The sequence below is a fragment of the Quercus robur genome, chromosome 3 (assembly GCF_932294415.1).
Source record: "Quercus robur chromosome 3, dhQueRobu3.1, whole genome shotgun sequence".
Lineage (NCBI taxonomy): Eukaryota > Viridiplantae > Streptophyta > Magnoliopsida > Fagales > Fagaceae > Quercus > Quercus robur.
In genome coordinates, this window is record NC_065536.1 from 50,884,926 (window position 1) to 50,900,220 (window position 15,295).

General features: G+C 35.4%; 2 protein-coding genes across 2 annotated transcripts; both read right to left on the reverse strand.

Moving 5' to 3' along the window:
- Positions 1–404: 404 nt before the first annotated feature.
- LOC126718255 (uncharacterized) lies at positions 405–5,021 on the reverse strand. Its single transcript, XM_050420366.1, has 2 exons — positions 3,560–5,021; positions 405–1,934 (listed from the first exon to the last, which is right to left on the reverse strand). Exons 1-2 carry the CDS (start codon positions 4,265–4,267, stop codon positions 633–635), a joined length of 2,010 nt encoding a protein of 669 aa, XP_050276323.1. The 5' UTR covers positions 4,268–5,021; the 3' UTR covers positions 405–632.
- A 7,021-nt stretch (positions 5,022–12,042) lies between these two features.
- Positions 12,043–15,295, reverse strand: LOC126718256 (pentatricopeptide repeat-containing protein At3g04130, mitochondrial). The gene is made up of 2 exons (XM_050420367.1): positions 15,086–15,295; positions 12,043–13,745 (listed from the first exon to the last, which is right to left on the reverse strand). Exon 2 carries the CDS (start codon positions 13,699–13,701, stop codon positions 12,133–12,135), a length of 1,569 nt encoding a protein of 522 aa, XP_050276324.1. The 5' UTR covers positions 13,702–13,745; positions 15,086–15,295; the 3' UTR covers positions 12,043–12,132.

Genomic DNA, 15,295 nt, shown 5'->3' on the forward strand with positions numbered 1-15,295 from the left:
TCATCCCCCTCATATAAGGGTAGATCCTACACTTTTGAGGTCCACCCTCATTTGAGGGAGAGCTCTCATATATCTAATACATGATATACCTTCTCGTAGTCACCCTCAATTTTTGGTTATCAATATTCAATTAATGACAAATGGATGGGTCCAGGGAAATTTGGTGAAAATTGGAAGTGATAGAACTTCTTCAGGAAGCTCCTACCTTCAAATATCCGAAGTTAATAAAACTTGGCAGAGATTCTTAATTTTTACTGACAAAAATATAGTTGGAAAGCATCTTGGATGCTAAAAATTGTACTGCAAAAGAGTTATAAACAGTCCTATCATCAACAGTCTCAGCTGTATCTTGCAATCTATTAAAATCTAATTTTCTAATATACTGATAGATACAACAAAGGAGGTATACAAATATTTGATCCAGGTAGTTGTTTCATAACATTATTTATACCATTGCTGAACAGGTATACATATTCTACACACAAATATTAACAAGCATGTATTTCAAATGCAAAAACCTTAAAAACCAAAAGAGAGAGATAGAAAATGAAAAGAATATTTTAACAGCTCACCAAAACTTTATGCTATTTGTAGCCCTTAACCAAAACTCACAACTCTTTTGTACAGTAAAATCAGGCTACTAGAGAACTCAGCTTGTAACTCTGATTTGGCTGCACATGGTCTACTGAATCTTTCACTGCAACGGCTTGTGTACCAAAACAGAAATACTGGTTCATCAACTTCTTATTAAGGGAATTTTGTCTGTAGTTCATTTGTGGTGCTTTACCATTAAATGACACAGTTGAGCAAGAGGGTCTAGCAATATCAATATCCTTATGTTTATCAATTGAATCAAATGAAGACACAGAAGATCTTGGTGAAGGACTTGAAGGCGATTGTGCCAGAACAGCTAAATGTGGATTTGCTTTAATAACACCATGCATTAGCCCCGCAGAAAATTTCATTTTGGTGGATGGGCTAGGAAGATCACTCCTAAGAGAAACTGTCCTTTTATTGTTGGGAAAGTATGACATTCTTGAGTATTTCTGTCGCAGTGGGATTAGACCTTCTTCTGAGTTTTTACTTATACTGGATGATTCCAAAGAATCATCTTCTCTTAATTCTCTACTAGCAGATTTTTTCTCTTTCCTAAGGGGCCATCGGAGTAGAAACTTCAGGCGCCTTGCAGCATAATTTACAGAACCCACTTTCTTACTGTCCGAGGAGTTGGTTGACTCAACCTGACTTATTTCACCTGAGCATGCACTCAAATCCATGCTTGCCTGATCACAACTGGCATCAAACGCAATATCAATACCTGTGTACAAGAATATCTCTGCATCAGGGATTCTAAAAGAAGTTCCAGGACTGATCCCAATACCCTGCATTTTTAGATGGGATACAAGAGCACTTCTTGCCTTATGATCCTGACAATTGGAGATCCCTCCAGCTGAAATCAACTGCTTGATTATAATTTCAGAAGACGCTGATCGTGGTCGTTGCTTGAGAATATCCAGAGGGGTCATCCCATCAGCATCACGGATGTTCAAATTGATTGATGGGACAGTCATGAGGAGTTCCACTAGATTACCTTGAATGTTCTCAATTACTGCCATGTGAAGAGCAGTTCTTCCATCATTGTTCCTTACATTGATGATTTCATTCATGTTGGCAATGTTACCACATACTAACTGCTTCATGAGCTCAATCTGCCAGTCTAGTCTTCGGAAACTGGGGGTTCGGAAACCAGCCACTGCCATATGAAGAAAAGTATCGCCGTAATTGTTTTTTAAAAAGGCTAATGAGGGAGATGAAAGAATCAGGAAGTCCACCACAGCTAAGTAGCCCCTGTAAGCAGCCACATGTAATGCTGTATTCCCTTGATTATCTGTGGAGGTGATGACATCAAAGGAAGCTACTAGATCCTTTACTACCTGCATTAATTTAATGGTCAATGTAGCAATGAAGTAACAGTTTTCATAAATGTGAAGAATGCTGCGACAAAAATGGTTCCTGCAATGGTATGATGCAGAATCTTGCATTATATGGCATGATAAAGTGTTCTGGTGCTGGCCATTAACAAAAGAGACAATGCAGTCACAACTTCAGGTTTTGACTAGGACTCAAAATAGAAAACTTTTCACACAAAATTTTTGAGCACATAAATTCCATGCAGGCTAATGACAGTAATAATGGCATCTCACATGCAATGAATATATAGAAGAATTCAATCATATACTCAATTTCTTATTCTTTTTCTTTCCAATTTTAGAATCAAGAAAATTGGTTTATGAGAAATGTCTAAACAAAGGATAGTATGTGTAAGATATAAGTAAAACGAGGATGGCAACATTTGAACAATTTTCCAAATTATTATACAAAAATTTTAATTTATCTTGAAGGAAGCTGCTTTATTAAAAGCTTGGTAACATAAAGGGAAAGAAAATAAGAAGCTGATGAGACTCTTTGAACCAAAAAAACACAAGATATAGAGCTTCAAAACCTAACGTTCTGGTCATACTTCATGAAAACGTATTACCATAGTAGAAACGTGACAAATAACAAAAGCACACTGCATAAAAAGTACAAGCTACTCCATTTGACAGCAGGAAATTACAGTAATTTAATAACTCAAATTTGCATATTTTCTCATAAGCATTAGTTATTATTAGTAAATCATGTCACAAACTTCAAGAATACCACATTTGCCAATTAACATCTTCAATAATATGTGAATCAAATTTGACCTAGCTAACTTAGTTCTATGGATAATTTACAGAGAAGCTATTGTGATTGATGGCATTGCATATGGGATATTGTTCCAAGTGTATGTCACCTAGGATTGGATAACAGTATGCATGTGCTAGTTAAGCCCATCTAAACCCCATACCTAAAATACAATTATTGAATTTCCAGCTAGTATATGAGGTATCCGAGATGGACCAGTATGTTATAAAATGTAATTTAGATACAAGCTATATGGATCTACTTTCTATCTTCCCATGATCAGCTGCATATAAATTGACAACTGCATCAGTTTTTGGCCCACAAAAGACGCATTCTTGTCACCTCAGATCTCTGAGTTTTGAGCTGTATATGCAATAACATAAATTTTGCATTTTTCAGAAAAAAGAAAAAAGAAAAAAAGAAGGGGTATTTCATTCAAATAGAGGTTCCCACAAGGCAATAACAATGTGGGGACCAAGAAGATAGCCATAATTATGTGCCTGGATCTTTTATTTATTTAGATATTGACTACGTTCCTACAGTTTTAGTCAATCACCACCTTCCCTGTCCGGTTCATACCACTTTTGTTACCGACATGTGAACAAGTAAACATTTTAAGCACCAAAGCCAATCCATGGCTCTATTAAAGAACTAGATACAAATTATAATAACCTTAATAACCACAAACATAATAATCTTAAAGTCTGCAAAGTTAGACAAATTATTAGAAACAACTAAGTGCTTGCAACCATACAAAATAGCACTAAAACAACAAGAATGCAGGGATCAATGGCTAAATCACCTGATAAGTAAATTACATAAGAATTCTCACCTCAACCTGTCCTCTGCCAGAGGCTGTATGCAAGATTGTACATCCCTGAGCATCCCTATAAGCTAAAATATCACCACAATCAGCAAGAAGCACCCTTAACATCTCCAAATTCCCTCCTCTAGCCACAGCATGAACAGCTCGGTTCATCATTTCCCACCTAAAGTCTGGATTAATTGTACCCAATTGCTCCTCCAATTCACCTCCACTGCTAAATCCACACCTTGGTGAGAGAGCAAAATCAAGCAAGAGTCTAAATACCTCAGAATTCTTACTTCTGGCTGCAGCATACAAAATATCAGTAACACCATACTCTCCTTCTCCAAACACAAGAAGAGGGTCTCTCTCTATCAATTCCTTAACAAAATCCACATCCCCAGCTGAGGCAGCAGTGTATAGAAGCCAACCACCATAGCCAGCTCTAATGAGAGAATTGTGACCCCTCTTTGTTTCACGCTCATGGAGGAGTTTCCTAGCAACCTGAGAGCGACATTTAGCAACATCATCAAACTGAGCTTCATCGTCCCACACGGTTTCAAGGCGGCGAATTCGACGAAGGGAAGTGAGCTTAATGAGGAGATTGGTGTCAAGGTGAAGAAGCTCCCTGACCAAATCATAGAGGCCATTGGCAGCTGCCCAATCAATAGGTGAAGCATACCACCATTGATCTCCAGTGCTCTCCCACCTCAGAGGAAAATATGAAGGTGGCATTTTGACTATGAAACCAGCTTTTCACAGCTATTTAGTCCGAACCCAATTCAATTAAGAACAAAAGGGTCACCTAGAGCTTAGAAAGTGAAGGTGAAAAAACGCAAAGAAACTGATTTTTTCAAATGGGAAAGTTTTGAAAAAGCTAAAACTATGAGGAATCCTGGAAAAATAATCAAAAGTAGAACCTTTGACACAGAATACTCGGACAACTGAAAGCAACAAAGAGCAAAAACAATTATACTTTATAGAGTGATAGATTGAAAAGGACAGTAGATATTGTGAAAAGGATAATTAGGAAGGAAAGAGGCTGCCATTATTGCTAAAGTGAAGCTATAGAGAAAAACAGCAGCTTAAGAAACCGCTTGAATACAGACAGATACAGTACTAAAGAGGAAAGAGCTAGGGGCATCGAAAAAGTGAGTGTATTTGCATTTTGCACGGCACAAAAGAACAACACGAAAAGGACCACTAGTTGTAGATTTTTGGAATTTGGAGACACTTTTTTTTTTTTTTTTTTTAATTTTATGGTGGAGAAAAAAGTTACCTGAAAGCATAGAAAGATCAAGATTCCTTTGATTTTTGGTCCGTGATCAGAACCCAGTAAACAAGTAAGATAGATTGAGAGAGAGAGAGAGAGAGTTTAATAGAGTACTATTAAAAATAAGTAGGTGACGGACTAAACTAGGTATAGTCACACTAGTGTCACACAGTTTCTATTCTAAGTGGATTTTCTGTTATTTTTACAAGGTTGTTTCAGTTTCGAGGGAAATTTCAGTAGGTTCTGTTATTTATAGTTGAGTGTAAAAAGAGAGAGAGTATAAAAGACAAAAGACAGGCCACTCTAGTTGTTGATTTTTATCAGCTTTTATGGTATTTTTTCTTCATCTTTCAGCTTTGTCCCTCAGTACTGGTTCCAATGTTTCTAGCTGTAATAACAAGAATTTAATTAACAAAAACAAAAAGCTTTGACAAGAATTAGCACCGACTGATCATGGAGGCAAAATCCTAGTGATAAAGGTACTGAAAAATATCATTTTTTTTTCTTCTCCACAATCATACTATTATTGTTATATGAATACAAAATATGGAATAGGTACACATGCATCATCCAATACATTTTTTATTATAAATGATTCATCATACAGGGATACTTTCCTTAAGAAACTTTAGATTTATTAAAAAGAAACTTTAGATTTAGGGCTTTTTACAAATATTACCTGTTAGAATTTGAATTAATTAATTTAGTTGTTAGACTTTAATTTGAATAATTATTCCCCTTGATTTTTAGGTTTATTACAAATCAAATAAAACCCTTATATATATATATATATATATATATATATATATTGTATATAAAGATGATATACAATTAGTAGTCACGTCAAGATATAAAGATAATTTTTTTTTTTTTTTTAAAAACTCTTAATCCCTTATTATATATATGAGGATAAGAATTTTGAGGGGGGAAAATTCGCAAACACACATTATAAAAAGGAAGCAAATGTCACTAAAATAGCGACGTTTCTTGAAATAGCATCTCTGAAAAAAATAAAACAATGTCACTAAAATAGTGAAGTTTGGACAAATAAACAAGGAAGTGAATTTAAAACTCTAAATTGACCTGACCATTTGTTTTTATTCTTCTAGCTTTCTATAATGATTCCTGTGTGGTCAAAAATTATGGGTTGCTAGTCTGGATAACAAGTTGACAATACGATTCTAACCTTTAGACGTAGAGGACGGTGGGTGGTGGCTAACCCACCTTTCTTTAGCATTGTTGACCTATCTGTTTTGGTGGATTAAGGCTTAACAAACTCTCATTTAAAAATGATCGACACAATTTATATTCAGTGTATTACACATTAAGATTCAAACATACATCTGAATTTTAATATGTCGAGTATACTGATACACTAGACACAAGCTTAACACATTTAGAAAACTCTCTCTTTTTCATTTTCTTTTTTTAATTACTGGAGCATGAGAACAAAAACAGGCTGTATGGTCTAACTACTTGTGTATTTAAGGACATTTAGGACTGCGTTATTGCCCATTTACTGTCTCATGCATGTAGCTTACTTTTCTTCCATTTATTCCATAAGTCACGTTTTCTTTATCTATTGTTTGGTGGTAATCAAATGTATAGTATAAAGTCCTTAGCTTCTATGGCCATTAAAAGGAGAGAAAATTAGTTAGTCTTAAGGCCAGCTACTTTCAGTACAAAATGGACCTACGTCCATGGCAGGGTATAGGCCATAGGGCGAGGTCACATCAGAAGACTAATTTGCATTATGAAAAGATTAATGCTTTAAGTAGTTCACAACTACTAATATGGCGGGTATACACTGCATTTCATCTAATTTATAACTAACACTTATAAAAAGATATATCACGAACTGCAGTGAAAAATATTATAAAAAAATGATGTCTCTAAATTGAAAAATGGTAATCAATCTAAAAGTTTGGATTAAAAAAAATTTATAAATTTTTTTATGGCTCTTGCTACCATTAATGAATATTGATGAAAAACATTTTTATGATGAATGAAAAATAAGTAAAAAATGACTGAAAATTATTTTTCATTAACATCCTCTTGTCCCCTCACCCTTTGTGTTGCTAGTAACATCACCACTCCACCACAACCATCATTGTCAGTATTACCACCGTCACCTCCCCATGTGACTATATAAAATATGAAAAATATTAACGAATACTTTAAGAGTTTGGTTTATATATTGTTTTTAGAAATATTTTATGAAAAATAATAAAGCAATTAATTTTATTGACAATTTTTTATATTTTTCATGAAAATGATGTCAAAATTTTCTTACTATGATTTATTAACAATTTTCCTAAGAATATCCATTAATATCACTCATAAAATATTAATGATTTTTTTTTCACATTAAAGACATTTTTTGAATCAGTTTTGAAGGCTTAATTATATACAGGAAAACAAGATATTTTTCATTGAAACCATAAGGAGCGTTAGTCTAAACCGGCCATGGACACTATGTGCCTGTTTGGATTCAAATGAATCCAGCATTTTCAGAGTCCGCGTTTTCTGAATTTTTTTTTTTTTTTTCCAGCCGCACTATTTGACCAAGTCAACCGTGAACAGTGCATTTGTGCACTGTTCACGGACTCACAAATTCCACTTTTCAATAACTTTTTCATTAAAAATGGGTTCCATGACACTATTCACACATTTAAAAATTATTTTGCTACAGTGTTTTTAGTTTCAGTTTTCAATTTCAGCAAAAACAAGCTCAATCCAAATGGACCCTATATACAAGAAACAGTGCGGCTTCGCATTTCTTATCTATTGCGCTTTTACTTTTTGCGTGGTTTGTGTATTGGACATGCTGTTGTACTTTCTGTTGGCAATTCTATTGGAACATGTACATTGAAGAAAACTAGGAAAAACACTTCAAAGAAAACTCATGCTCATGTTTTAGCTCCATAATTATCACAAGCAAGTTTTTTACTATATATATGAGTGCAGCTAGAAATTTTTCTAATAATCATTTTATTAAAACAATCCATGCTTATAAACAGTAAGAGAAAGAGATAAATCAGCAACAGCAGCAAGGTAAGGCAATGGACAAACGAGAGACATTGGCCCCATGTGTCACAACTCTCAATTCACAAAGCTTCAACAGTGAAATTATTAGGCTATTAATTATAATTAAGCACAGTAACACAGTTGGTAAAATAATCATAAAAGGTGGCCCATCATGCACATGGCTGAGGAAGATATGGACCCTCGTGAGTTCAGTAATTTGGTCCATCTTTTACTGCTTCTTGTTGGTTCTATTTCATTTGCCATTAAGCAAAAGCATCATTGGATCACGAGATTCAACTATCTCCATTTAGTTCTCTCCTTTATTTGCTCCAATGGACAACGATCACATGACAATGCATCTCCAAAGTGCAACAAAGAGGGAAACAACAACAAACAAAGATTCAATCATCTCAAGCCATTGCATAAGCAATGAGATCAACATTTGTAGACTGCATATGATTTGGAAATAGCTTCATTCTAATGAATTGGCAGATCTTACCTCTTTGTGCTCATGTGAGAGAGCTTAGAGCTTTAAAAATAAGTTGAGTAAAAGCAAAACAGCTTTAAAAAAATTATAAATAAATAAATAACCCAAAACTTTAAAAAAATTGTACGAGTTTAACAAGTTCACTGCTCATCCAAATGAACACAATACTGATAAATGCCCACAGCCAGAACACCGTATCTCTCTGAATCTTAGGTTTGGATCAACTACCATATAAGATTCATTAACAAAGTCTTCAGAAGGGCCACATTGTCATGAAAGGTGTTACAGGTCCATCATCAACCAAATCAGGGGATAATAATTTAAACAAAGCAAGTCAACCATATTAACCATATAGCTGGTGAGTTAAGCCACAGAGGTGTCACCAGAGAGCACTCTGTCGTGTGAAAGCATGCAATTAGTAATGACAACTATTTTAAGTTCTATCAAATCCAAGGGGTAGCCCAATTAGCTAGAGCCCACACCTCATAAAGAAAAGGTTTCTAGTTGAACACAAGACTCTTAGATATTAGTGGTATTCCAAGTTCCAACTCCTTTATGTAAAGATGTTCTCATTCAAGTGAACAAAATATTTGTCACGCTCAAAGATCAAGAAAAATATGCAACTTTTTCCCCCAAAGCAACTTTTATGTATTAGAAAAATAATAAAATTCTCCCCAAAATAAAGAGAGAAGAAAAAGAAACTACATGTTTTTTTTTTCTTTAATGATGTGGAACATCATTAAGTAGGGCCCTTTGGACCATCCTTGAGAAGTAAATCATGGATATATGACCCAATCCGTTATAATCATGTATCAAGTAATTCAGGGAAATTCCTAATGGAGATCAAACCTAGAATATCTAGGTCTACAACTCATTCCAAGCCTCCAACTACTAGGCAGCACCTTGATGGGTCACATGTTAGAATTATAGTTAAATAAATAATTTTACCATTCTCTAATAGTATAAGCTTTTGCAACAATTAGTATTTTATCATGGTATAAAAGTAAATGGTCTTGAGTTCGAACTTTATCTCCACTTTACCTCCTATTTAGGATGCCACCTTATCACTTGCCTCTATTAGTATAATCGACGTGGCTGACTCTTAATTCCGCTGGCACTAACTGTGCCTTTACACATCAGTACATGCCCGCTTATGTGCATTTTCAGATGTGCACCTAGACTTTCCCATATATATATATATATATATATATATATATATATATTAAGGGAGAGTCTAGGCCCACATGTGAGGGGAAATGAGAAGTGTTAGAATTATGGTTAAATAATTTTTTTATATAAGTAAATTATGGTTAAATGATTATTTTTATCATTTCCTAACAACTTAAGTTTTTACGACAATCGGTAATTTATCATCATACCATATTCTTCCTTTCATAACATTCATAATTGATTACAATATATCAGGGAAAAAAAAAAAAAAAGAGGAGAGAGAATATCCCAAACATGTGCTGATGATCATTTGACCCCAATTAAGATGTTCACCTTAATCCTCAAGCAGTTGTCCAAAAATGCACTTAGAATCTTCATCAGTAGAAAGGTTCACTTTTTTTTCTTCTCAATCCACCCAGTGCAAGTTGTTTACGAAGTACACGACAAAAATTAGGATGACTTCAATATGTTTCTAAACTGAAGGACAGAAGGATCATGGTGGTCAACCGGACTTCTTGTGCAATCTGCTGAGTATTAGTGCCTTTAGTGCATGAACAGTCCCTGTCCCCCCAAAACCCTTATCTGGATTACTGCCGGCCATGGCAGTCATCTTGTGGCCTTTGCCTGGTTTTTTCATATGCCTTTGATGATATAAAAATGCCAGTACTCCTTGCCTGCAACATATGAAGAAATGTTTACATTTGCGTATATTTATGAAATGTAATTCATCATGTTGATCAAGGTATAGAATTTTTTATGAGACTTACAAATGTAAGAAATTTAATTCATCATGCTTCATAGAGCTATAGCATTTTTTAATGGGATATAATTCTACAACCTTGTCACAAAGTTAGAAATGATGCATTTTCAGAGGGCATATTTTTTTCTGACACAAGAAAGAAAACCAACAATCACCCCACAGCCCTCTCGGCCTCGGGGGATAACTTTTTATCGTGAAGCAGGTCAAGTTCATTGAATGATATCCTATATTCTGGTAATATATAACATCATCAAAAATAAAACCTTTTCTAAAATGTTCTCTACTACATTTTGGAATCATGCCTATAACACATATTAAAGCTTACATTAATAAATATTTATGGTGTCCAGATGTAAAGATTGATACCAAATCAGCAAGGATGATCTTTAAATTTCAAATTAATAAAAATAAGAGATAATTACACTTTACCCACATGTGGTTTACCTCTAATTTGATGTGCCTATCCGTGGTTTAAATTTTGACAATTTACCCGCCTGTGATTCCCACCATTACTATGCCGTAACCCACCTCTCCCTCAGCCGTTACTCTAACATAGAATATGTCAAAAACAAAAGCCCAAACAGATCAAAAAGTTAGGGTTTCTGTCTTCAGCCATTACATTAAAAAAATAAAATGGGTATCTGTCTTCTTGTTTCCTTTGAATTTATCAATCAAATGGGTATCTGTCAAATTTTTTCTCTCTTTTAATTTAATTAAAATTTTATAATTAAAAAACATTTCTTAATGTTCTTCAACTTGTTCTTCATTTTACAATTGGTTCTTCGAATTCTTCATGTTCCTCTCCAAATTCTAACACAATCAACACCAAATTCTCAACAAATCAAACTCATAAACCTAGTAAACAAACCAACTCAGATCAAACCCAAATCAAGAAACCAATCACAACAAACCCAGAAAAACACAATCAAACCCAAACCAACACAATCAAACCACCACCACTGACCAACACAATCAAACCACCACCACCCCGCCGACCAAACCAAAGATCCACCCCACCAATTAGTCACCAAACCCACTCCAACAAAGTAACCAAATCCACTACCACCATCGTTGATAAAAAAAAAAAGAGAGGAAGAGGGATTTCGCAATCATCAACGAACCAGGCGAAGGCCAAGATCAAGCTCCATTTTGGCCAAGACGGAGGCCGAGATCAAGCTCCATTCTCTCTAAAACACCACCGACCCTCATCCTGGATCTGCTCCAAACCGCCAAGACGAAGGCTGAGATCGAGACGGATGCAAGAATGAAGGAAATCAAATGAACCCACAACCAAAACCACCAAAAAAAAAAAAAATTGAAACCCATGAAGCAAGAACGAAGGAAAATGAAACCCATAACTATGGTGGCCGATGTCCTCCTTAACTCCACCATCGGAGAGAGAGAGCAAAGAGATGAGAGAGAGAATGTTGTAGAAGAATAGGTGAGAGGAAAGAGACATGTAGAGAAGGAAAATATGATATTTATAGTGGTTGACTTAGGTTTGATTTTTCTGGGCATATGTTCTCATAAAAGTTCTTAAGCAATCAAAAATTCTAACTTTTTGATCTGTTTGGGTTTTTGTTTTTTACATATTCTGTGTTAGAGTAACGGCTGAGAAAGAGGTGGGTTACGACACAGTAACGGTGGGAATCACAGGTGGGTAAAGTGTCAAAATTTAAATCACGGGTAGGCACATCAAATTAGAGACAAACCACAGGTGGATAAAGTGTAATTATCCCTAAAAATAATGAAGCTACTTCAGCCTTACCCATCAAATATTGGCAAATTTAGTGTAGCTAATCGTCTGTTGTAGAAGACAGAAGTAGATGTTTCTGTTCTTTCAGAAGAGAAAAAATATACGCTTGTTCACCTTGACATGATTGTTAGTCAAAAAATTGTAATTTTTTCATCAAATCTTCAATCCTTTCAGCAGCAGCATACATATTTTTCTGTTTGACTTCATCCAATAGCAAACAGCATGTGTGATATCTAGGTGTTATCTCTTGACCAATCATCTCCTCAAAGATTGTGTAAGCCCACTCACATTTATTTGCTCGGCAAAGCCCATGAATTAGAAGTGCATAGGTTGATATATCAAGACTCAGGTGATGCTTATTGACCATGTCATCCAATAATTTTCTTAAACAACTATCTGTTTTCCCAGTTTTAAAGCACGACTTGAGCAATGGGTAGTATGTCTGAACATCAGGCTTACAAAGGCCTGATTTTTCCATGTCTTTTAGGACATTCAAGGCATTTTGTTCCTGACCACGACGGCAAAACATAGCAATCAGTGAATTATAGGTTGATGTGTTTGGTTTGACGCCAGTCTGAGGCATGTCCACCTCAAAAACATAAACAGCCTCCTGCACAAAGCCAGCTCTCCCAAGAGTATGGATCAATGAATTGTAGAAAAGTGTATCAGGTTTACATCCAGCCAACTTCATCCTGTCAACAATATGCAACGCTTCCTCAAACTCCTCTGACTTTGCCAATGAACACAAGATAGTGGTGAAAGTAACAACATTTGGCGGACACCCATGAGCTTGCATTTCATCAAGCAGCTCATAGACCTTACCAAAGTTATACTGGTAGCAATAGAATTGGATGATGGTTGAGTAGCTAATGACACAAGGTCGACAGCTATGTCCCTTCATCTCTTGGATTGTCCAATATGCCTCATCGACCCTATTGGCTTTGCACCAACCATGAATGAAAATGTTAAACGTGTGAGCATCGGGTGAAATATGTGACTTGAGCTCCAAGAAGATCTCACGGGCCTGCTGAACCTTGTTCTCTTTGCAAAGGGTGTCAAGCAACAAATTCATTGATTCTGTATTCTTCTCCAATCCAAAAGTTCCTAACTCATCAAATATCCTCACAGCATCTTCCCATTTCCCAGCACCAGCAAACCTTCTCATCACTTTTGCTATAGTATTAAGGGTCACAAGATGATATTGATTCATTTCTTCCAACAGAGCCTTCATCTTATCCATTTGCTTCATTCTACCCAATATGTCCACTAACATATCATAAGCTTCAGGTGTGTGTTTATAACCTGAGCGTGACCCTGCCCATCTAAAAGAGCCCAATGCAGACTTCCAATCATCCTTGAACTTATGAAGCAACTTATCAACAAGCTCAGAAGAGAGCCTTATGCTATTACATGCTTGATCACGCAACAGAGACTGAAGAACTTCATCTTCACTAACTCCTATAGGAACTCTAGCTACAAGAATGTCAAGAGCAGACAATCTTTCCGAGTCTTCATATTGTTGTTCATGATCAGTATATCCACTTCCTATGACATGGGAAGACTCCAATGGAAAAGAAAGACATGAAGAAAAAGCACGAGAGAAGCTCTGAGAAGAATCATGGATTAAGGCAAAAGATATTGCTGGACCAACCAAGTTATGAATGTTTTTAGCACATTTCTGAACATGGAAGGTCATGGAGAAGAGCGAAAATGCTAAAACCAGGTTTCAATTTTCTTGTCCTGCATCCCCAATAAACATAACCATTAGCTGCTTCACAAAATTTTCTCCATATTCTAATAAAATAACAACGAAGAAAGACAAGCTAGTTTGTTGTGAATTTTATCAGAAATACTTTGAAACCCAAATTACTTTCTCAAGTATCCCCTCCAAAAGCTAAATAACTGAGGGAATAAAAGAAGGAATCAAATGGGTTTTGTAATTGGTTCGGTGACTTTGTTCTAGTGGAAGGTAAAAATAAAAAAGAAAACAAAAAAGTCAAGATTTAGAGCTTCACGTTATTTTCGCTTGCCAAAAAAATTCTCAACAACCAAACAAACAAAAATTGAATTCAATTTTTTACATTCCCATTAAAAAATCAATAGACTTCACATCGAATAAAAGAATACATCAAAAAAAAGTTTTTTGAGAAAATGAAACACTCTAATTCAATTTTGAATGGTGAAGACAATTCCAGAGAAGAATGATAGCCACTACAAGTCGAAGTTTTTACTATCTTTTGCTTTGAATACTCAGCAATCAAGTCAAGGTTTTAACAACATAGAGCTGTTCTAATAAAGCAAAGCAATAATACCAGCCAAACAAAAACAAGACAACTACCTAATCTTATATGGGTGATCATGTGCAGCGAAAAAACCTTATACATGATTTCCAACTCTACAAAATATTCAACCTTTTGACATGTTTGATGTACATGATGGAAATCAAGTCTATATTAAGGTATTGATATTCCGTATACTTTATATCAAACTAGCTGAGCTAAATGGGAGTGATTAGATGAAGGGTTCCTAATCATCTTTACGCATATAACACAATGAAAATGAAAGACACTCCTCCCTTACAAGACTCTCCGAGTTGGACACGGGTCATCACAGTAAAGGTTTATGAGGTCTATTTATTATTTTATCAACAATCATAAGTACAGACTAACAGAACAAGGTTATCATCTCTTTGTTAAACAAAGTATCAACAAGTAATTTTTTTTTTTTTTCATTTTTTTCAAAAATTATTATGTTTGTACATTGGTTACATACATATACACACACAGCCTATTTACTACTTTATAGGAAATGCACAAACATTTACAAATAAATACCGTTAAATTTAAAAATCAGCTCACTCCAAATGTTGGAGTTAGACCATGGGTCTATCAAGTATAAAACTCATAATATAATGTTTTGTTATTCACATACTCCAATGGAAACCTCAACATACACTAGATATAATGAGATAGCTAGCTTACTAGAATTTGAGAACAACCCATTTTCAGATTTTCAGCTCAAAGCTCAACCAGAGTGGAAATGGAACTGGAACTGAACCCCATCAAGGAAAAAGAAAATACCTTGCTCAAAACGACGTCGGTGTGGAAACTGGAGAAAAGACTGGTTCACTCAGAACCGGCGGTGATGCTAACCGGAGAACACGGCCGGCCGGCGATGCTAGACTAGGCAAGGTGTTGGCCGGCGGCAAGAGAGAGAATATATAAAAAGGTCAGACACAGACTCGGGGAAAAACAAAGAGAGAACTCGAGAAAGCGGTGAAGATTGAAAAA

What these genes read in the sequence shown, in the direction of transcription:
- LOC126718256 (XM_050420367.1), bottom strand. Translation starts at nt 13,701, where the DNA reads ATGACCTTCCATGTTCAGAAATGTGCTAAAAACATTCATAACTTGGTT.
- LOC126718255 (XM_050420366.1), bottom strand. Translation starts at nt 4,267, where the DNA reads ATGCCACCTTCATATTTTCCTCTGAGGTGGGAGAGCACTGGAGATCAA. An exon ending in CTGGCAGAGGACAGGTTGAG is followed by an intron (nt 1,935 to 3,559) that starts GTGAGAATTCTT and finishes AAATTAATGCAG; the next exon opens with GTAGTAAAGGATCTAGTAGC.